The following is a 25,425-nucleotide window of genomic DNA, read 5'->3' on the forward strand; positions in this document are numbered from 1 at the left end:
GGTGAATTTAGAGCTTCGCCTTTCGGCTTAGCTCCTTTTTCACCACAACGGACCTATACAAAGTCCACATCACTGCAGATGCTGCACCGATCCGATGCTGCACCGATCTACTTGTCGAGCTCTCATTCCATTCTCCTCTTCACCTGTGAACAACTGAGCCTTTCTGGCAACCTCATTTTATTCCCAGTCATGACATTCACCTGTTTCCAATTAACCTGTTCACCTGTGAAATGTTCCAAACAAGTGCTTTTAGAGCATTCCTCAACTTTTCCAGTCTTTTGTTGCCCCTGAATATAAATATTTTAAAAAAGCTTGAAAATGTTTGAAAGTTTCACATTTTATAAATAAATTTACCACACCAGTGTGCTTGGTCATGGTGACATTGTTGAAGTACCGTACTCATTGTAGGTGAGTGGCTTTTATGGGCCACGAGGAATTACCGTGCTTTCTAGATCCAAATATGTTGCCAAAGGTCAACGGCTTGACAAAAAAAGCTGTTACTGTACCAAAAACAGCATGTTCCAGACTCCAAAGACTTGTTTTGTACTCCTCAGCTCTGCAGCCATGATGCGCTCTCTCTTCTCTATGCACAATAGACAACAGATATACCATCTTCACATGGCCGCCACATCAATGCACCACATTCAATATGGCCGCCACATAGGCCCGGGAGGAGCTAGTATTGTTGTATATCTGACCTGGAAATACGTCAGTCCCAATCTCTGCCTGCATTACGGCACAGCGCCAGTAAACGACAGCGGCCAATTCTGTAACTAACAGACTTTGTCAACGCCATTTTAGTGACAAATGGAAACTATTTTTGGACACACAGTTCAATCCCGACGGTCCGTTTCATCCAATATCCGTTTAACAAGGTTCCACTGTATACTAGTATTTTGTACACCTACATTTTGCTTGGGTAGTTTTGTTCATAACAAGGGATTATTAGAATTTTAAAAACATTGCTTTAAAAAACAAAACAACAACAACACAAAAGATTATTATTCATAATTTTTTTTTTTTTTTTTTTCTGCAGTCTGCTCCCAGTTCTCAAAGGGCGTGTATGCCATCATCGGCTTGTATGACAGGAAGACAGTCAACATGCTCATGTCGTTCTGCGGCGCTCTGCACGTCTGCTTCGTTACGCCGTCCTTCCCGATTGAGACGGCTAACCAGTTTGTCATCCAGCTGAGGCCCGAGCTGCAGGACGCTCTCGTGGGTGTGATCGAGTACTATGGCTGGAACAAGTTTGTCTACATGTACAGTTCAGACTCTGGTATGTATCTATCTATCTATCTATCTATCTCTCCATCCATCCATCTATTTATCCATTAATCATTACTCTGGACTCTTTATTAATAGATGATTGGGGGTGATGAATGACTGAAAAAAATATAAAGATGCAATAAGGGATGAAATTAATAGACACTTTGCTGGAATAATGATAAGTTTTGTAATTATTGACCACAAAATATGTGTATGTCGGCAATTGGTTAGTGAACAGTCCATGGCCCCCTTTGCCTTTCGCCCAAAGTAAACTGGGAAAGGCTCCAGCTCACCCACAACCTGAATGATGACAAGAAGTGTAGAAAGTGGATCGATGGAGCTTGTGTGTGTAGGTGTATAGCTAAATACTGTGGAGGCTCGCATAACTTGATTAGTATCCAACTGCATTAGACAATAACAGAGCATCCTAATTTCATATGAATTCACGAGCTTAACAGTATATGTTTTAATAAAGACATCTTTACGGACAGAGGCCACATCGGTCGTGCAGCCTGCTTGGTCTTCACATCATCATGGAGACGGCAATGGGGTGTATGAATGAGGAACTGTCTGGCCATTTTAAACTGTGTAATTGTCTTTATACTGGGCTAGAAAACTGAAAAGAAAAAAATCCCCAGCACTGACTGGCAGATAAATCACTCAATATAACTAAAGATTCAGCTTTTCATTGTGCTCATCTCAGCAGGCATTTCTGATGCTTGAAAACACACAGACAGAACGAAAGAAGTCATCCTCATGTTTCCTGATTTTCTTCCATGTTGCTAGAGCCTGTCTCAGGTGTTTTGTTGCATGACCACAAATCGGGGGCTTTGTGTGGCCAAAGCATCCATGCACTATTTTGTATGTACGTATGAGAAAATGCACCTGTAAACAAGCTTACCGTAACTTTAAAGGGGCGAGATTATGTCTCTTTTGCACAATTGAAAACATTCCTCAGGTGTATCTTCAGGATCAAGACTTATGGACTCTTTACACCATCCCATATGTTGTCTTACTAAATTCAATCAATCAATCAAACTTTATTTATATACAACCAGTCAAACTTTATTTATATAGCGATTTTCATACATAAAATGCAACTCAAAGTCCTTTACATGGATTAGAATAAACCCCTCCTCCCACTTGTCCATAAAGACACCGACACACACACACACACACAGACACAAACATATATACACTTAATTTAGCCCATTTTAGGGTTTGGCCCTGTTTAATGCAAGTGAGTGACTGGACACCCCGCCCTATACAGTATACTGCTGGGCCAATGGCGAGTAGCAATCAGAATCAGAATCATCTTTATTTTGCCAAGTATGTCCAAAAAAAAACCACACAAGGAATTTGTCTCCCGTAGTTGGAGCTGCTCTTGTATGACAACAGACAGTCAATTGACAGGGAATACTTTTGAGACATAAAGACATTGAGAAAAACAGTCGCTGAGCAATAAAGGGTTGCTAGTAATCTGGTAATGCTGGTACAATTTATTTATTGTTTTGACAATTATGCAAAAAGATGCAGATGATTTCATTATTCTGACAACTGAGGGCAGAGCTGAGTGGTTGAATGATGGAAAAATGGCTGCTATTTGTGGATTTGGAGCCCAGAGTGTGGAAAACAAGTTATGAAGACAACAAAAGCATTTTCATTCGTGGAGTCACCACTTCATCGCCGAGCTGGTAAATAACTTGACTATTATTGTTCCCATACTGCATTTTGTGATGTCACCGAACACCAAAAATACCACCTCTCCCAGCCTCACCATATCAATCTTGACTCTGATCCCCTCCCAGATGACCGAGCTTCTCAGCCTAGAATGGCTCACTCACAGACACAAAATAGGCAGATAACAAAAGGTGGACTTGGTTGTTTAATTTCACACTGGTGGGCAGGCACTCCATTCAGCCAACTATTTGAATACAAGCAAATAAAAAGTCAATTTTCACAATACAGCATGTACCCTTTAAAAGACAGATTCCACGATACTACACTGCTAAGCTTCCTGATGAGCAGTGACAGTAAAAATGTCATCCTCTTCTTTTGCCCTCTTGATGCATGATGGCCTTTGTGCTACGCATGTCGCTAAAGATTGTTTTGAATGTCTTGTGATCCCTTCATCATCCATTCACTGTGTGTTCATGTTTGTTCACTGTATGAATACTTGGTCACCCCCGTGCAATGGACTGGTAGGATTGAGTTGGTGAAATCCATATCAGAAGTCATCTGTCTGCCTGGATACAACATTGCAGTCACCTACATCTGCAAGGTTATTTTAAGACTTTGATGTTAGATCTAATTTACTGAGTTACAACTAGTTTGACGTGTGTGGTTTTGTATTTCATCACATCTAATCTGAGCATTTATATTAAATATGTGTCGGTCATTAACTTTTCAAAGTATTTTCTTCAGGAAATAAAATACAAGTTTACTGTGTGCATTCAAAGGTGTCAATTCTGAAATATGGTCCCGTCATTTCACAAAGCAGCAGCAACAAATACATATTGTTTTCTTTTACAAAAGCTAAGATTAGTGAAAACAGATTTGATAGGCCATTAAACTAAAAATATCAATGGTTTCCTCAAGGGTTATTTCTCTATTCTCAATTGCCTGGTGCTCAATGGTGCTTGTGGGAGCTACAGTAGATTCCATTAAGATATTATTCTCATTTATGATGCCTTGAAAGGACCGTTTTACTTTGGCTTGTCCTATGAGGCCCTTTGTCAGCCTCTTTCTAAATCATTGGGGTGCATCAGGTTCTTTTCTTCATCTAAAATAGGATTTTCACAGAAGGGAACATGAGCGAAAATGGAGGGGAGGGGAATAAATATGAATAAAATTAACAAAAACAATTGGACTGTGTAATAGACAAAAACACTTTGAAACTCATCAGAAAAACAAATGTATTTATATAGAGCATTTCATACACAAGGTAACAATGTGCTTTACATGATCAGAAGCATTTTAAAAATAAAGAGGGGGAAAAAAAGCAGTTTAAAAACATTTTAAAAACAAAGAGAACAAATAAAATTAAAAACAACGTTCAGTGCAGGAAAGATTATGAAGCATGAGAAAAAAGAAGACTTAACCTAGACCTAAAGACATTGACTCTTGGGGCTGATTTCATTTGTATTGGCAACTTACTCCATTTGCCTGCAGCTTAGCAGCTAAAAGCTGCTTCACCATGTTTGCTTTGGACTCTGTGCTTCATTATCTAATCTGAGTCAGCAGATATCAGAGCCCTACTGGGTTTCTATTCCATTAGCATGTCTGTAATGTATTCAGGACCTAAACCATTTATAGACCAGGAGCTGAAGTTTAAAGTCAATTCTAAAGCTGACTGGGAGCCAGTGTAGAGACTTTAGAATTCAAGTAATATGTTCTGATCTGGGCCGCACGGTGAAAAATGATGATCAAAAATAGCCAATTCCTTAATGTCAACTGATGAAATTTCAACATCCGTATAGATGGCCATGTCTAATATGTGGGCTTGGGTGTGGGTTGGACTCTTTATATGTTGAGAGAGGTCAAATGTGTGCAGTAAAGCAGAGAGGTTTTTTTTCCCCCATGCTATTGTTAACATGAATGTTAAAGTCTCCCGTTATGACAGAATAGTTGTAGACAGTACAGATCACTGACACCAGCTCTCAAAATTCCTTCATACATTTTCCATTGTACCTTGGAGGTCTGTAATATATTAAAGCAATAACCATTGGATCACCTTTTACAAAAAAAAATGACATTAAAAAGAGCTAAATCACCCAGTATCATTTCTTTTACACTGAAATAATGATTTTAAAATTAGCAATTAATATGATTAAAACACTGCCTTTACCATTTTCATGAGTAATGTAAGAGCTAATTCTGTGGAACAAATGAAAAACTGTAACAACAAAAAACTCCCAAAATAAAAATGCAAAATACAAATGAAAAATTATAAGACAATGTATTATTGGTCTCTTTGTAATTTTTACTGTATATATAGTATGCTGCATTTACATTTACAGGAGTTAGACCACACTGAAAACAACAACAAAAAGCAGTTATATGTATTGACTTGTAATCATATGAGCAAAAAAGAAAGCCTAAAGTTAAATCCAACTGAGACCAGGAACCACTGCCTTTTTCTTGAAATATTCCATATGTTTATTGAGTAATCATTAAATATTTGTGATAAACATTTTTTTTTTGGGATGATACAGCAAATGTGTGTTCACTGTGTTTAGTTCTTTCATTCATTTCATTTCATTTTCATATTTTATTAAACTTACACCAAAGTGTCACAAGCTACTCAACTGTCCACGTTAATGCAGTTAGGAATGCGTTGTGTGGTGAAAGACCATCAGGGGTGCCGTTGGAAATTATTTCATTTGTCCGAAAATTATTATTATTAATTACAAATATGTGTTTGTTCATCTATCAATGCCAACGACATATAGTGATAGGAGGAACAATTAAATGGTCTGAGATCATCAATATTTAAGTATTCATGGTTTATGTGAAATTTTTGTTTGGTGGTGTGCCATGAGAGTTTTCGGATGTAAAATGGGGGCCTTTGCTGAATAAAGGCTGCAAAACACTAAAAACTAGTGTAGCAGTTACAACAAAGTCTGATGATGGCCAAAGGCCTGGAAATTCGTATATAGTATTAGTTATTGCATTTTACTTTTACACAGTTAATACACTAGTTCCTTCAAATGTAAACTGCATGGCTCCTGTCCTTGGTGCTTCACGGTGACTTTGGAGGGTAATGTTTTTCTTCGCAAGCCTTGATCGACAGCATCCTATGTCACCATTGCACACATCAGTTTCAGTGTTGAATCTGTTAGTAAAAAGCTCGATTAGATTTCCCTTTGCTTCGGTTTGCAAGGTCTCCCCGCTGAAGTGCATCGCTTCTCATCTATGCCTTCCGCTTTCCTGGCTGTCTTATTTATTTACTCATATTGTGATTATTTATGGCGGTCGAACGTCATCCATCCTTTTGTTACTTAATGACTTGGCGTCAAATAGGCAGCATAAATTGCCTGGAGAGCAGCTGGTGTGCATTGAAATATAGCCAAGGCATCATTTTGCAGAGGCAGTGACTGCCTTTCTCATTTTTCTTTGACAGATTGTTTTTGTTGATGTGGATAAGCCATTTTTACATTTCCTAAAAGTGTATCAAATGCCTGAACGGACATGGCCAACTGAGCATGGGGGTATGCAGAAACATCGTCTGTAGGCCCCAAAAACAGCTATATATTTGATCACATTTCTAAATGTCATATGTATTATTATTATCATTATTTGGGTAACAGCTGCCAGCCTATTGCTACAGTGAAATAATTACATTTTCTCACTGGAATGTTTGTGGCTCCCAGCTTGAGTGGCTGACTTCCAAGCAAAGAGGAGCAAAAAGCAATGAATTAGAGCGTTGTGTGTTTTCATATCACATTTTATTTCCTGTTTTACCAAGAGTTCTTCTCTCACTGGCTGCTCTTGCTCTCCATCCATGGTGCTCCAGTGTCCAGGCAACAGTGTACTGTGGCAGTGTCACTTGTAATTGGTGCTTGGAGGATGTAAACCGGGGTGTGATGCTGTCTTTGTGCTGTGATGCATGGGCTTACTGTTTGTTGGTGTAGAAGTGGTCATTATTTAGGCCGGCACACTTGGAAGTGTCAACGTACTGAATGGACTCAACCACTCATTACACTTTATCACTGAAGCTACAGGGGAAGTTCTGATGGATGGGCTTCATTCCTTGCCCTTGTTTCTTTCCTTAAATGTTTCTACTACTGTTAAGGAAAAGCAGAGGAACCAATGATATGACTGGACAATAACTATGCAATATTCGGTATATTGGAGCAAAATCACCTGCAATTAACCACTGTCCTGTAGATGTGCCACAATCTTGGTGGATACCTAACAACTAATTCATTTCAATGAGTGAACATAAAAATACACTTTAGCTCATAATAGTTTCCATTGTAATAGTCTGAAATGTTTAACTTTTTTTTTTCTGTGCAAGAAAAAAGTACTCACAGCCAAGTATTTTATGAAAATACAACACAAACAGTTAATTCTCTCTCATCATTGTATAATTGAATGATATAATATGATTTCATCAAACGGTTATCAAAATGCATGTGTGTTTTGTCTAAACAACAATAAGCTCTTGTCTTGTCCTCAAAACTAAGTGAAACTAACATTTAGTAGCGGAGCAAGCGACTATTAAAAAGCACAACATACCGAGGCATTTTCTTATGCAGTGTGGACAGTACAAAAAGAACAATAGCGAGATTCTCTATTAAAAAGTAAAAGCTGTCACTGAGTGCACAAATTCTTGTGTGTATTGATATCGTATAGTGACAAATATTGATCGCGATCAGCTTGAAATCTATATTCTGTCCCACACTTTAGTTTTTCTAGACAATGTATACAATCAACATGCCTCATCCTTAAGGCCATTCTGAATAATATTAGCATGTTTAGATGACTCTTCTTCCAAATTTGTCACATTTTTCTTTTGTTTCTCCACCTCTGTCCAGGGCTGTCTGTGCTCCAGAAGGTTTTGGACACAGCAGCAGAAAGGAACTGGCTGGTGACCTCGGTCAATGTGGAGACCATGACGGAGGCGTCTTTCTTGAAAGTGTTCCAGGATTTGGACAAGAGGAAGGAGGGGCAAATTATCATCGATTGTGAGACAGAGAGGCTCACTGGCATCCTTAAAAAGGTAAAGAGCTTTTCACTCCAATACAATTACGATCCATTGTGTGCTTTAATGATGTTAAAACCTTAAAGGAAAATCAAGTCCATCTGTTTGGTTGTATTCCCTTTGGGCACATGAGATTTATTTTGAGCAATTAGCTTCCTCGAAGGAGTTAGGAAGAAGTGATTTTGTATACTCGGGCTTTGCATGGTTTAACAAGATGAAGAGAAGCGGCGATGCAGAACAGAAAAGGATGTGCAGGTAGTGACAGCATTTGTTGGTCTCCTGTTATGTGCAGTCTCCAAGCATCAAAGACAAATATGATAAACAACACATGTTATGCATTTAGATCCAGCAATTCTCCTGTGACAGGATGAGCTCTCACAGCAGCGTTGCTCAAACAAAAATGATCCCGGAATCATAATTGACAGTTCAAAAGATATACTTTCACGGCTCACACTTCCCTTTAAAATCAGAACTGTTTGTTTTGTCATCGACAACCAACATTTGGCCAGTCTTCTTCCAAAGTATCTCGTTGCTAGAGTCAGCTGTTTAAAAATGATAAAACCCTTTTAGATGTAAGAGTACATCCAGTTGCTTTCTTGCAACACTTGAAATGTACATCAGTAGAGATGGATTGTAATACATACCTAATTATACTTATTAAATATACTGTATGTTGGTCTCCAAAAATTAAATGCGTAATAAAAACTGTATAATGATCCTAACTAGATTGTCAATACCCTTTAACCAAATGCATATTTCCTTCATTCACAGAGCAAGGAAGGGAGGATAAATAGGTTTATCCTAGGTGTGAAGTGTGTCTACAATATGGAACACTAATAAAATACTTTGTATTGACATTATCAGATTTTTTTTTCTTTTTTATATAACTGCCAATATATTTTATGGGAATCTACCTTTTATATCATTAGGGTTGGGCATCAAGAATCGAGAACCGATTGGAACCAGGACTAACATTCCGGTTAGCTTAAAGCTTAACATTGAGCTAAAACTTCACCGTAGCAACTTTACATCACAATGAATTGGAACAAAATTCACATAAACATTGTCTCATAGTATCACAAACAGTAACCTTGTGCCTCATCGGTGGGTAGGGAAAGGAATCAGCGTTTTATAGTATTTTGTTCCATCCATAATAAAAAAAAATAAAAATAAATCACCAGTGTCGTATGAAGTTACTTATCGTGCCAAAATGCTGAGTTTCGGTGCATACCCTTCAAAATAAAAGGCTACAAGCTTCAAACAGGAAGTCAAGTTAAAACTTGCACATATAAACCATTTGACATGATAAAACAGTCCCAAATAATTTGAACAATGCTACATTTAACTTTTAGCTGAAACATTAATTAATGAATATTAAGTCAATTGGGTTATTTCCGCACACATTGCCTTTTAGTTCATAGGTTTGGTGTTGATACTTTTAAAGAACCCCGAGTCAAATGTTAATTTTAGTCTATGCTGCGGGCTGCTAAGAAAATGGATGTTCATAATTTGGGCACCCTTTATTTAAACCATGCAGACTTTTTTGACCGAGCCCTCTTAAAGAATCGAAATCGAGAATCGTTTGGAACCGGGATCGAAATAAGGAACCATAATCGGGACCGTAATCGCTCAGATTCAAACGATGCCCAACCCTATACACTGTATATCAGACAAGGTTTGTACAGTTTACAATTTGGACAGTAAACACGTTTGTAATGTTAATTTTTGCAGCAACAACCCATGAATCATACGTTCACACCCACACTCATACACACACATAGAGTGGAGACTATTTTAGCTTGACGTGAATGTTATTGATGGCCTGGTCAACATTTAAGGTTATTGCATCAGCTCTCACAGCGTTCCAGGAGCCCGTACTAAGAAGTTTTCCATTCAGACAGCTACCATCAATCACCCACATCTGCTCCCCGTATCCACGCTGACCTGCTTGTGCACCCACACAGTATCTGACACTCGTATGCGGCTGTGCGCACACATATGCACGAATACACACCAGTCTGCCTTTCGCCCTTTAAACTCCCGTATTCGTCTCACTCATCTCTTGCAGTACACAGATTCGCTTACGATAATGTCACTGGCAGTAACCTAAGGGTGACTTCTCAGCGAAGCTAAATGTTAACGTAGTCTCCTTGGAGAACATCTGTGGTGACAGAGGTGTTACAAGAAAAATATTACGGCGCTCATTTTCATGCAGAGACGTGAGAAGTGGCCCTTTCTCTTGGGGGCTAAAGTCCGAATGGCACAAATTTGCATGTGTAATTAATGGGCACTCATATCCAAATCATTTGCATTTTGTGGCCCACTGTGGTGGCGGTGCATTGGTAGTAGTGTGTGTGTGTGTGTGTGTGTGTGTGTGTGTGATTTTACGAGTGTATTCCTCTTGCTTTTCCTTGCCAGAGGCTTGACCGCAGGGCCTGTCTTGTGCTCGGGTCACCATTAATAACAAATGCCACCTTCTGCTGTGACCAGCAGCATTATTACGCACACACAACATACACACAGAAAACATAAAACAAATGCTCATGCCTTCGGGAGAAAATGCTGAGAGGGCGAGGGGAGCAACAATGTGTGATCTCCTGTACACTGGCTGAGCATAGACCCATGAATGAGCTGCCTATCCACTGTTAAGCATATTAATAGGATGTTGCGTGACTTTAGACCAGTTCTTCCCGCTCAGGCTTAATTTATGTGACTTCTCAGAGTGCTTTGTTGACAAAGTTTACACTCAGTTGTTGTACAGTAAAATTATGTCTTTATTTAGGCAAGAGAGTTGCCTTAAGCGCTACAATGAGGCGTGTGGGGAGAGGGCAGCCAATTTAAATGTCAGTCAAAGTGGGGCCAAAGTACATTTTTTATTTATGAATAAATTGATGCTGGCACTTTACTCCACACCTCTTGACATTTTACTCCATCCGGCCTGACCCTTGGGGGTGGGCTGACCGGTCAGCAGTCAAGACAAGATAGTCATTATACTGTGTCTTGCTATGGCAATGAGCAATGAATACTGTGCTTTCTTATATTTTGTGTTATTGTAGGTTATTTTTTATTTATTTTTATTTATTTTTGGGATGTTCCACTGATTTTTATCTGATTCATATACACATCAGAGATCAAAAGAGAGCTCTCAGTGAAACAATATTAAAAGAAATAGGAAGAGGGTTGTTTTTTTTGTTGTTGTAAAACTTCACAAAACAGTTCCACACATTTCAGTTTTTCATGATTGAGCAAAATAATTGTTTATTTTCTACGTGAAGCAACTTGATTTGGGGGCACCATCACTGTTAGGTAACAGCTATCAAAGAGTCAAAGTCAAATTACGAGTTAGAGTGGTGAGATTGTGTTAATGATCTCAGATCCTAAGCATATCAAGGTTGTACTGGTGAATTCAACAAAAATGATTTAAAAAAATGTAGAAAGTTGACCTTGCTTTTCATTTAGTGCCATTGCTCTAATTTCTATGGACCTACTGACTTGTACTGTTTTTTCTAGGTATAGTTTACTGCTTTGAAAGTGTCTCACACTCTCACTCACGCACACACACACGCACACAGCACATTGTTGTGTCAAGGTCAATTTATGCTTTATTCTTCCTTTTCTCTTCTCTAGATCGTTGAACAAGGAAAGAATGCAAAGAGTTACCACTACATCTTGGCTAACCTGGTAAGCATTTATCTTCTTCTACTTTCCCAAATGAATGTTCTAATTCAGCACTTTCGAATGTTAAACCTTACTGGACATCATCATTTAACATCAACCAACTGACAGATTGAAGTGTGTCTGTATGTCGGCCAAAATGTTGGGCAATACAGATCATTCTGAAACCCTTCACAAAACATTTAACACTGGAAACAAAATGGAGCTTGGCCTCGAAATGTGTCTCAGAATGTCACTCATCTGAGTCAAATAAACATTCGGGAACGATTTAGCCTCATCAAGTGACATAGCGAGACACTGTGAGCAGATCGACAGTGACAAAGGTCAGACAGTCAATGTACTCTAAGATTAGATCCATTAGCTCAATTTGACTACTGCCATTTTCTACATGAAATTTCTCTGCAACCTACACTACAGTATTCTTCACATTCACTCAGTGACGCAGAAGAAGAGGACTTTGACATTGTAGTAATAACAGCATTAATATGCTGCAGCTTGAACATTTCTCTCACCGCTGTGGTTATTAGAGTGACTCAATCTTGCTTGTCTGCCCCGAATGGATGAGTTCATTTTAAATGATAACGCTGGGACATTTTTTTCAATAGGCACGCAAGGGTATAAAAGTCATTTTCAAATACAGGCCATTAAAAAGTTCATATGTTACTTCTGTTTTCCATATACTTGTACTGACAAGAATTATATGAGCCAGTCTCTTGGGTATTGGAGATAGTGAACTGTGTGTTTCACCACCATTTGTGGGAGGTGTTTAATGAATTTTGAAAATGTAGCATATATATATATATATATATATATATATATACAACCCCAATTCCAATGAAGTTGGGACGTTGTGTTAAACAAAAATAAAAAGAGAATACAATGATTTGCAAATCATGTTCAACCTACACTTAATTGAATACACGACAAAGACAAGATATTTAATGTTCAAACTGATAAACTGATAGTCACGTGTTTCATCAGTGCATGTTCTGAGAAGGCATACTGTACAAAATGTTGGCTGTTTTGAGGACATATACAGTAGATTGCATGTGGCTACAGTGAGTATGAGAGTCAACAGTGCGGATGATTTCGCTGAGACTGCATCAGAGAAAAACATCCTTGTCGTGATTCTTCCCAATTATATTTATTTATTTATTTTATATTTATATATTTAATGTTCAAACTGATAAACTTGATTGTTTTTATCAAATAATCATTAACTTAGAATTTCATGGCTGCAACACGTTCCAAAAAAGCTGGGACAGGTGGCAAAAAAGACTGAGAAAGTTGAGGAATGTTCATCAAACACCTGTTTGGAACATCCCACAGGTGAACAGGCTAATTGGGAACAGGTGGGTGCCATGATTGGGTATAAAAGGAGCTTCCCTGAATTGCTCAGTCATTCACAAACAAAGATGGGGCGAGGTTCACCCCTTTGTGAACAAGTGCGTGAGAAAATAGTCGAACAGTTTAAGGACAATGTTCCTCAATGTACAATTGCAAGCAATTAAGGGATTTCATAATCTACAGTCCATAATATCATCAAAAGGTTCAAAGAATCTGGAGAGATCACTGCATGTAAGTGGCAAGGCCGAAAACCAACATTGAATGCCCGTGACCTTCGATCCCTCAGGCGGCACTGCATCAAAAACCGACTTCAATGTGTAAAGGATATCACCACATGGGCTCAGGAACACTTCAGAAAACCAATGCCAGTAAATACATTTCGGCGCTACATCTGTAAGTGCAACTTGAAACTCTACTATACAAAGCAAAAGCCATTTATCAACAACACCCAGAAACGCCGCCGGCTTCTCTGGGCCCAAGGTCATCGAAGATGGACTGATGCAAAGTGGAAAAGTGTTCTGTGGTCCAACGAGTCCACATTTCAAATTGTTTTTGGAAATTGTGGACGTTGTGTCCTCCGGGCCAAAGAGGAAAAGAACCATCCGGACTGTTATGGACGTGAAGTTCAAAAAGCCAGCATTTGTGATGGTATGGGGTTGTGTTAGTGCCAATGGCATGGGTAACTTACACATCTGTGAATGCACCATTAATGCTGAAAGGTACATACAGGTTTTGGAGAAACATATGCTGTCATCCAAGCAACGTCTTTTTCATGGACGCCCCTGCTTATTTCAGCAAGACAATGCCAAACCACATTCTGCATGTGTTGCAACAGCATGGCTTTGTAGTAAAGGAGTGCGGGTACTAGACTGGCCTGCCTGCAGTCCAGACCTGTCTCTCATTGAAAATGTGTGGCGCATTATGAAGCATAAAATACGACAACGGAGACCCCGGACTGTTGAACAGCTGAAGCTGTACATCAAGCAAGAATGGGAAAGAATTCCACCGACAAAGTTTCAACAATTAGTGTTCTCAGTTCCCAAATGTTTATTGAATGTTGTTAAAAGAAAAGGTGATATAAGACAGTGGTAAACATGACCTTGTCCCAGCTGTTTTGGAACGTGTTGCAGCCATAAAATTCAAAGTTAATGATTATTTGCTAAAAACAAATTTTATCAGTTTGAACATTAAATATCTTGTCTTTGTAGTGTATTCAATGAAATATAAATCGAACATGATTTGCAAATCATTGTATTATGTTTTTATGTTTAACACAACATCCCAACTTCATTGGAATTGGGGTTGTGTGTGTGTGTATATATATATATATATATATATATATATATATATATATATATATATATATATATATATATAGTAGCACATTTTAACAAAGATTAGGTTTATTAGCAACTTTGTCACAGTAAAGTTTTATTGTAAAATCTCTTCACCAGGAAAACAACAGTATTTTCATTAATGTCTGGTTTGACATGCTTTTTTTTTTAATTGCAATTTGTGTTATACGTAATAAACATCAGAAATCGAGGCGGATTCACGATAAATACTGCAAACCATCATTATATGTAAATACACAAGTATACAGTGCATTAGGTTGGTCGTTATATAGACGTGGTTCTTTTAACCTTGTTGGAGGTACTGAACATTGCAAGTTTCATATGCTTTGTAATTGGAAAAATAAAATGCGGTTTATTTTAAATCCAAAACAAGTGTTTATTTTATTCATGCACAAAAAGAACTATGCATCATTTGCACGCAAAATCAATGTGTTCAAAGAACAAAACCAACAAAACATGAATTTCACGCAAAAACGTAATTGAATTCAATGAAACTCTACTGTATTAATGTGAATTTAGCTGTCGCCTTTCACCTTGGCAAGTGCTACTCTAATATTGTTTTCACAACAAAGAATTTACTTTTTCTTTGTTTTGATGTGTATACAATCCTCGAAAAAAAATTGTTCGCCAAGATACATCTGGTGCAAGCGTGCCCAAAGTGGTTGAAGTAGCATGGATGATTTTCCTGCTTTTTGGTCTGTTGCTGTCAAAGATATGAACAATAGATGAATACAACACACCCTTTTGAACTGTGTGCCTCTGGCGACTTTAAGCTAATAAGGGAAAAGTGCATTTCATGATTGTGGACGGCACGAAAACCAAAATAACAAGGATTGCTCGGTAGCTGCTTGAGCTCAAAGCTATTTTACTATAGCATGATGATAAAATACTGTTTTGGTGATCAGCATCAGGGATCTGCGCCAGTGGTCCTGGGAAACTTGCAGTATTGTTTCTGTTCCTCGTTATCGGTCAACAAGGAGTAACTCCTTATTGAGAGTGACACCACTCTTAGCCGAATCACAGCATCATTGACAACCTTCAGGCTGTGTGTGAGTGAGCATGCAATCTCATAGGCTTCTCAGGAGTCCCACAGACTGTATCAGAGTCAGCCTGGCGAAAGTCTGTGGTTAAGCCCAAACATCTGCATGAAGTCTCGGGTGTTTTTGGTCACATACTGTGTCAGAGACGCTTGTTGGAAAGATTTGATGGCGATTTGTATGTCCTTTGCGCCTATTGGTGAACTGGTGACTCCTTTCGCTGCAACAATCGCTTGATTCATTTGGTGATGCAGATAAACCACTACACTGGTCCACAATAATAAATGCACATTGACTGCTTGGTTAAACAAGTCCACTGCTGGAATGAACACACATTTTTTTAATGATGATACATTTTAGCACAATGTGTCACATAACACGGAAAAACTCCTGAATAATATGCATAGTATACATGTGTAAAATTCCAAAGGTCTTGAGCAACCTCTTAATATTGATTATAATTGATGAAATTTTCCCCATTTTCCATCCATCAACCCATTTTCTGTACCACTTATCCTCACTAGGGTCTCAAGTATGCTGGAGCTTATCCTAGCTATCTGCGGCGAATAATATATATATATATATATATATATATATATATATATATATATATATATATATATATATATATATATATATATATATATATATGTATATATATATATATAAGGTGGCACTGTGGGTGACTGGTTAGCACATCTGCCTCACAGTTCTGAGGACCTGTGTGGAGTTTGGATGTTCTACCCGTGGGTTTTCTCCGGGCACTCCGGTTTCCTCCCACATCCCAAAAACACGCATGGTAGATTGATTGAAGACTCTAAATTGCCCGTGGGTGTGAATGTGAGTGCGAATGTTTGTTTGTTTATATGTGCCCTGCGATTGGCTGGCGACCAGTTCAGAGTGTACCCCGCCTCCCGCCCGATCATAACTGGGATAGGCTACAGCATGCCCGCGACCCTAGTGAGGATAAGCGGTTCGGAAAATGAATGAATATATATATATGTATATATATAGGTGAGCTGAGAGCATGAACCTTTAAAATTAAAATAAGGATCACCCTAGTATACATCCACGCATTAATGACACCTTCAAATCACTGCTCACTGTTCTGCATTAAATACATAGATGGCATCAAAATCACGCTGTTCACAGGTGCCCATTTAATATATTCAACCATATTTTAAGATCACTTATCTGTTTTAAATGTGAAAGACTGACTTGCCACTGGTTCTTAAGCTGATTGTGTTTCCCCAGTCTTCTTTTTAAAGTAGCACCATGGTAGGTAGCAGGTGGTGACATTTGCTTCTATTGAAGCAGGAACTGGCTTTTATGTTGCAGTTGTTGCCATGCCAACATTCACGAGACCCAGACGTTTGTGGGAAATCAAAAATCTAATCAGTAAGCCAGCTCTACTGGCTTAAGGACAATGATCAATCGTTTACTTACTGTCTGGACTGGGAAGTAGTTATGTTAGGCATGTGGCCATGTGACAGGAAGAGCCAAGGAAAGCTTTACATGATATTTGGGGAAAAAAAAAAAATAAGATCACAGTATAGAGGGAAAATGGAAATATTTTCTGTCAGATTATCCAGAGAAGCACCGTCTCCTCTCATCATCAAAATTCTTGTCTCTTGCTGTCTGGACTTCCCACCCAATCACAACTGCCTGCCTCTTTGTGACAGGCACACTGCCTTGCCTTTGTCCCTTTTGCTAAAATAGCCTTCTTCACATAAAAGGGAGGAAGTACAAGTTGGACATATCATTATGTTCTGACTGAAAACACTGCTTACTTTTTGTGCACTTTTTGTGTCCTGTAAGGTTTGGATCTTTTTTAAAAGTTGCTAACTCTGTCAGTTCCTCTTGAGGACTCTGATTTTTAATTGTATTTTCTCACGACTTTTGTCCCTCAGGAGAGACAATGAGTCTCTTACATGAGCTTGCAAGGGTAAAACAGGTGTGTGTCATTTTCAGGATGCTATTAATGATAGCTTTGATGCAATGAGGTATTGCAATATTGAACTCCATCTTCTATTTTACAGTTTTAGCTTTCCAAGACACACTGCATTTGCTCTTTTTCAACTTTTTTTTTTTTTTTACTGATTTTAATGTATTTTGTTTTATCATCTACACACAGTTCAGGTTTAACAAGGTTGGTGTAGTCTGTGTGTAAAAGTTTGTCCCAGGATGACTGTTTAGCAACACAAGATGATTACGTTGATAAAGGAGACGTTTGTATTTTCAATAGTGCACAGTGTGGACAGCAACATACGTAAAATGCACATGGAATGTTGGTGTTGACCCCTTATTTAACCATCTGATCAACTTTAGCTTACAGGATGACTTATTACAGATTTCGGAATTTAAATGGCATATATGGGTAATTTTCATATACTTCATGAATAATGGTAAAGACATTTTTTTTAAATTGCGGCCTTGATTTGATATATATAAATGACTTCCGTCCTGAAACACAGCCATGCTTCAAGTCCTCCTTTCAAAAAGTTGTTGATGAGTTAAAATATTAGGCCATAATAGTAAAGACAATCAAGAGCTCAATACAATAATTTCATTGCAGTCCAATTTTGGCGGTTGACTGTGTTTATATGGAGCATTTTTCTTAGGTTTGGGCTTTATTGGAATACAAGGCTCCATGTAAAACAGGCTACTGATGCTAGTGATTCATGAACGTCTTGTTTGTGATCGAAAGAAGACCAACACGAAGTACTGTACAGCATACGGGAATTTGCACTACATCCACTTAGACTTCAGCGATAGTACAACTCCTCAATACACCACTGGTATCGAAGTAGGAGTCCAGGACATTCAGTTAAATCTCCTCCATACTATTCAAACAAATTAACTGATTAAATGATCGCTAATGTTTGACCTAGTGATTCAAGGGATTCAACTCCAATGCCCATTCCTAATGTATACATTTACCAAATATTGGGCCCTTCTGCACATTGGATGCAAACTACAAAGAAATTACTGAACACACATACGTACCTTTACCGTACATATAGTACATAATTAATTACCACCCTGACAAGAGCTGAATTATCAGTTTTGAGGTGGCAGAATTGTTAGTACAGCTATTCCATGACTGAATTGTGGAGGTGTATATAATATTGCGGCCAGTGAGCGTACAGTCTCTTGCCTGTGGCTCTCACTCTCCCTGCCTGTCCACCTCCTCTCACAGGGTTTCCTGGACATTGACCTGACAGACCTGCGGAAGGGTGGAGCGAATATTACCGGCTTCCAGCTCGTCAACAATTCAGAGCCCAGCATTAGTAGAGTCGTCCAGCAATGGATGGAATTTGACAACAAAGATTCCAAAATGCCCAAGAGTGGACTCAAAGTAATTACATTTCTTACAATGTTTACATTTGTTCGCCATCTGCAATTGGAGTGCTGGTGTATTATAATCCACTGATGATAATGAAGAGGGTCCTCAGGATTCTATGTGATTATGCAGGAGATTTGTAATCTTCGCTACTTTTTGTGGCTGTCGAGAAGTCGTGAAACAGTCAAACTGGGTGTCAGGTTACATTTGTATGATCCTATCACATTTTGATAATTAAAATGCTGCTGTTTTACAATACAGTTACCTGATAATGGATCTATCCAGCAAGTAAAGTAAGTGTGAAGCAATTAACTCGGGTTGCAAATGGAAGAATAGATATGATAGTGATCATCTAGTTACTTCAGGTGCATAATTCGACAAATATTTTTGATATTCTGAACACTGTTCACTCTCATATCACAGTCAATAACATTGTCTGCCTTTATTTCTCTATGTTTGCAGTACACTGGCGCTTTGACATATGATGGTGTAAAAGTCATGTCAACAGCGTTCCAGAATTTAAGGAGACAAAGGATAGACATCTCACGCAGGGGCAACGCTGGGGAATGTCTTGCCAACCCACCAGCTCCATGGGGTCAGGGCATAGACATACAAAGAGCCTTGCAGCAGGTCTGTGCACACACAGAGAAGCCTTGTATCCAAACACACGAACATCGAGTGTCGTACAGCCATGCCTGGGTGGCGCATGGATAACAGCTCCTGAGTTGGGGCTGGCTGAGCAAATTAGGTCTCGTTCTGTCATGTAAAGTTCACATGAAGTCGTAAGAAAGTCCCCAATATCAAAAGTGACATCCAGGCTGGTAAACAATGTCTGCAGGCAATAACACTCAGCTGTGATCATCATGGAAAATGACATCAGCAATTGAGTTTAGAAATCTGGCAATAGGAAGCAATGCACTTTCTATGAGACTTCTTGAAGCCTGAAACAGACACACACACATACACCCGAGTATTATTTAGTCTTATCAAGAAGCAGAGACAATTCCTCAAATAAACAACAACTGACTAAAAATGTCTTTTGAAATTATCCATCCATCCATCCATTTTCTGAGCCGCTTCACCCCACTAGGGTCGTGGGCGTGCTGGAGCCTATCCCAGCTATCATCGGGCAGAAGGCGGGGTACACCCTGAACTGGTTGCCAGCCAATCGCAGGGCACATATAAACAAACAACCATTCGCACTCACATTCACACCTACGGGCAATTTAGAGTCTTCAATTAACCTACCATGCATGTTTTTGGGATGTGGGATGAAAACGGAGTGCCCGGAGAAAACATGCAAACTCCACACAGGTGGGGCCGGTCCTCAGAACTGTGAGGCAGACGCTCTAACCAGTCGCCCTCCGTGCCGCCCTTTTGAAATTAATTGCTTAATTTTCTCCGGAACTCATAATGGATTTGATTATCATGTAGAACATAATAATGTAATAGCATGGATGTACACAGGCACCCCGAGGCTCCGTCTGCAGGATGGCTGTGCAGAGGCCCACTCGGTGTCAATCTAGCCATCTGCCTTCAGATAGACTGTGGAATGAAGCTGTGTTCGCTCAATTAACTCCATCTTGCTGCCAATACAAACACTGCATTGTATATGGACACACGCCCCATATGTCAGTTACCTCCGTAGGGATGTCGACACCGCGGTCTCAAGTGTATGCTACACAAACACAAAGAACTATGCGACATACTGTACATCAAGTGCACGTGTGATAAACAAATAATTGTGTAGTATTGTTCGTGGAGAAAATGGCTCATATATAGTTTTGTGCTTCTATCTACATCTAACAATTTTTTTATGCCAATTACTGACTCAATATATCCAACTTAGGTACGTATCGATGGACTGACTGGTCACATTCAATTCAATGAGAAAGGCCGCAGAACTAACTACACTGTTAGCGTCATGGAACTTGCTCCATCGGGACCCAAAAAGGTGAGAAAGATGTGTTCAGTTTGTTGGCTTGCTTATTTTTGCTCCAAGAACAAGGCTCCAGAACTGTTCTGCAAGTTTAAAACCCTAAGGACTAATATTGGCAGGGGTGCCCATAACAATTTTGGTCTGGTACTCAAAGGAGCACCAGAGGTTGTTGGTTTTTTTGGGGGGTTTTTTTCATGACGTACCGACCTCACTGGATGGGCTTATGTCCGTCTGTAGAAAAACACCCTATTTGTTACTTACTTATTTTCTGTACAAATAAAGGAATACAACTTGATTTTTTTGTTTGTTTAATGACCCTGTAACATTTTTCTTTCCTTTTAGGTCTTATTGCATGTGCTTTACATTTTTTTAGTCTTAGTCTGAGCCAGTTCACAGCCTGTACATACATACCCATTGCAATAGATATTCATTGAGACACATTGCATATTATTTAATACACATTCCCATTCTGTATATACCCGAAGTTATAGATAGATATTTTATAATCCTGTGAGGATTTTTTCATGTTATTTCTTTCTAATTTATGGCAATAGGGGGATGGCTGTGGTTGTGCCAGCCCACAAATGGCATTAGTAATGATGATGAAGATGAAGATGATTGACGGGGATCGCGTAGGGTGCCATTCAAGCTATCACCCCTACTGCTTACAACATGAGACCGCGTGATCAGCTGATTTGGCGCAGTTCTCTAAAGCAGTGATCCCCAATCTTTTTTTCATCACAATCCAGTTTCACGTAAAGACATAATTTGATGGACCGTCGTAAATGCTTTGCCATGAGACCGATACGTCCACACCCCACAGAGCCCGCCGCTTCATTGGCAGCCAATGCGAGCACTCAGCCACCATCACCGCCCACGAGTGGCACCGGTTGCGAGCAACTTTCTTGTGCAGCACAGGCTCGCCGCTGATCTCAACTAAACTGAGAAAGGAACAAATTAGTTTATGAAGTGATTCCATTCCATATGTTTACTGTTCGTGAATGACAACACTACTCGAGCCCTGTCTACCGCTGTGCCCCCCTCCCCTGGTTATAGGACAACGTTTTCTATACTTTTCAAAATGTGCAGTAATTCACCATCCTTTTTATAGGTTGGCTACTGGAATGAAGATGAAAAGTATGTGACCACTGCAAGCTTCATGAGAGGCAGCAATGATACCTATGGCCTTCAGAACCGAACTTACATTGTCACTACTATCTTGGTGAGTCTGTGTAAAATATAAACAGAACTTGCATTTTTACCTTCAAGAACCTGGGCTTACAGGCATGTCGATGCCGAACAGACATGCACTACTGTGATTATTGTAGCAACATCCTGAAAGGATCAACTGCTGCCTCTGTGAATACATGCATTGGGAAAATTGGTGATTATACAGAAGAAAGAATGATATTACTCCTAACCCACCAGCAGCCAAAAGTGGTATTTCCCTGTGTGATGTCCTGAGAAGGATATGTTGCAACATTGTAACTCTATCTATCATGTCAACTTGGAGCAAAATCTCTGAGGAAAGCTTCCAGCAACTTGTTGATTCAGTATCACAAAGATTTAAGATAGTTCTAGAGGAAAGTGTGCATCCAACAATATCTAGTAAAGATGTCAGCTAGTGTACAAACTGTCTAGAATTATGTTCTTGACATGCATTCTGTAATTTTGGATTGGTATCAGCTTGTTCATTGCAACTTGGTAGTTTTGATTGTCCTTGTCTATGTAAGAGATAAAGCTGCAGCTGGTGTCATTCTAGTAGTTTGGTTTGTGAATAAAGCACCCAATTCATCTAACAGCAAAGGTATTAAATTTAAGAGCATTACTGAGAACACCTGGTTTATATACAGAAGAGAGCAATTAAGATATCATTCTATCTTTGCAGGCACAGGATGTTCTCAGGTTCTGCCTTGTGTGGAAAATTTGATATCAGAGAATAAATTCATTGTTGAAGTTTTTTTTTTAATCTCTGGGCATCAGTGCATGTATTATCATTGGACTAGGATGGATCTAACCTTCCATTTTCAGCTTTGCATCTGATCTCTGCTGTGCAGGTTGATGGATTGAATGATTTTGAGTTTACCTTAAGAGAAATTTGACAGAATGAAATCGTGATGTACAGTCGTGCTCACCATTACTGGCACCCATGAAGTTTAAAGTACTAAATATGGAATATCTCCTGAAGAAAATTAATCAAGTGAAACTGCATTTTCTATAGAGAACTTGTAAAACAAAAGATCAAATGATAAACAATATTTTATGGAAAGATGGAACTAAAATACAACCGGTCAGGGTGTACCCCGCCTCCTGCCCGCTGATAGCTGGGATAGGCAGGCTCCGGCACTGCCGCAACCCCTGTGCGGATAAGCAGCTCAGAAAATGTATGTATGGATGGATGGATGGCTGGATGGAACTAAAATAGAGCTTTTTAGCAATGTACACAAACAGAATGTTAACAAACAGTGGAATGAAACCTTTTAAGGAAAATAACACCCTGCCAACAGTCAAGCATGGTGGAGGATCCATAATGCTGTGGGGCTGCTTTTCTACATCTGGTATTGGAGGCCTTGACTGTGTCACAGGCATCATGAAATAAGAAAATTATCAAGAGATTTTAGAGCCAAATGTCTTACCCAATGTAAGAAAACTTGGTTTGAGTCGAAGATTATGGGTCCTCCAGCAAGACAAAGACCCAAAGCACCAGAGGTGGGTTGTAACACTTACATTTACTCAAGTAACATTTTCCATATACTGTACTTGTCAGAGTACTTTAAATGCACCGTACTTTTTACTTTTATTTGAGTATTTATGTGAAGAAGGATCGATACTTTTACTCCGTTACAATGATCGACATGCCGTTCGCTACTTTTATTTATTCATTCTTGTGTGTGCATGTCGTCTTTTAGACTCCATCTTCGACTTCCGCATAGGGTGCTTGTTGCGCCAATCAAACGCGATCACCAATGTCATTTGACTCCAATTCACCAATCAGATGACACAAGGCAGTCACATGACCTCACAAATAGCCTTCGCGAGCCAATCAAAATGACTCATTGTGGGGGGAAAACAGCTTTTATTTTACAGACTCCAAAAAACAACAGCTTTATCGTGCAGCTCTTCAATTGTGACTGCCCAAACTTGGATATTTCAGGCCACTTCAAACAAGCAAACAGCTACTTCATGAAGTCATCAAAGCAAATGAAGCGAATAATGTTTCTGTAGTGTATGTGTTGTTGGTTTTTGGGCAGTTAAAAATTTAAATGGTGTCGACTCCCATACATTATATATATTTTTTTAAATTTGATGTTATTATTATTATTTGTATTATTATTATTATTCAGCCATCCATCCATTTTCTGAGCCGCTTCTCCTCACTAGGGTCGCAGGCGTGCTGGAGCCTGTCCCAGCTGTCATCGGGCAGGGGGCTGGGTACACCCTGAACTGATTGCCAGCCTATCGCAGGGCACATACAAACAAACAAACAACCAGTCGCACTCACAGTCACACCTACAGGCAATTTAGAGTCTCCAATTAATGCATGTTTTTGGGATGTGGGAGGAAGCCGGAGTGCCCGGAGAAGACCCACGTAGGCACGGGGAGAACATGCAAACTCCACACAGGTGGGGCCGGGGATTGAACCCGGGTCCTCAGACCTGTGAGGCTGACGCTCTAACCAGTCGCCCACCGTGCCGCCCATCCATCCATCCATCCATTTTCTGAGGCGCTTCTCCTCACGGGTCGCGGGCGTGCTGGAGCCTATCCCAGCTATTATCGGCAAATCTGCCATTGGTGCCATTGGAACCCTGCAAATGTTCCATAGCTTGAGCAAATTGCAAAGTGGAAGGAAATACTGTACCACCTGAGAAGTGCAAAAAGCCTATAGATGGATACAAGAAACATTTGGAGGCTGTCATCACTGCCAAAGGGTGTGCAACCAAATATTGAGGGGTGCCAATATTGCCATACATGCTGTGTTCATTTTTTTTAATTTTTTTTTAATTACAATATCTAAATTGAAAAAAGAAATTCTCTTATAATTACTTTGGACCTCCAATTCAAAGATCCTGATGATATAGGTTTGGTACATTTCTATTTATATCTGAAGATATACAAATTATGCAAAAAATGAAAGGGTGCCAAATAATTCTGAGCACAACTGTAGGTGTAGGGAGCTACGAGGCAATATGAATTAACTAGAAAACAGAAGCGCATTTGAAAGATGCTGTGTTGTTTCAGGCAGCAATTGAACACATTTATTATGACACATGCATGTGTTATCTATTGTCTTACAGTTGGGGAGACAAAAGATTTGTGCTTAAAATGCTACAAAGTTTCTTATGCTACAAAAATAGTTCAACCTATTTCGCTTAATCACAGGGAACTTAGTTACATAGGAAAACCCTCTTTAAAGCACAAAGAGTCACTCAAGAGTACAGACCCAAAATAAGTCTCTTTGACATAATCTCCTATCAGTGTACCATTTTCTGGAAAGATAAATTGGTTCTCTGCCTCGAAACCAAAGAGAGGATATTATGTGTTAACATTTATTAGGCTGAGGGGGGTTGCAGCGCGGAGCTTTTACACCTTTTAACTTTTTTGCTGGCTGAGCTGTTGCTTGAGGCAGGTGTAACTTTGTGCCTGACTACAATGCGGCAGGTTGCAGCCAGAGCAAACAGGCTGTGCGAGCAGGAGATCTGGAGGAGGGAAGCAGACTGACTTTTAATGCAACACCAGCACTCGGCCTCTTTATGAGT

At 39.3% G+C, this 25,425-nt stretch overlaps 1 protein-coding gene across 1 annotated transcript in view; it reads left to right on the forward strand.

The window, feature by feature from the left end:
* Positions 1–25,425, forward strand: part of gria1a (glutamate receptor, ionotropic, AMPA 1a) — an 80,065-nt gene that overhangs the window by 19,111 nt on the left and 35,529 nt on the right. The window contains 7 exon segments of the mRNA XM_061685273.1: positions 1,037–1,276; positions 7,806–7,990; positions 11,600–11,653; positions 18,586–18,744; positions 19,192–19,359; positions 20,579–20,683; positions 21,780–21,890. Coding sequence (XP_061541257.1) covers positions 1,037–1,276; positions 7,806–7,990; positions 11,600–11,653; positions 18,586–18,744; positions 19,192–19,359; positions 20,579–20,683; positions 21,780–21,890 — 1,022 coding nt within the window.

Source organism: Phycodurus eques, chromosome 9, assembly GCF_024500275.1.
Source record: "Phycodurus eques isolate BA_2022a chromosome 9, UOR_Pequ_1.1, whole genome shotgun sequence".
NCBI lineage: Eukaryota > Metazoa > Chordata > Actinopteri > Syngnathiformes > Syngnathidae > Phycodurus > Phycodurus eques.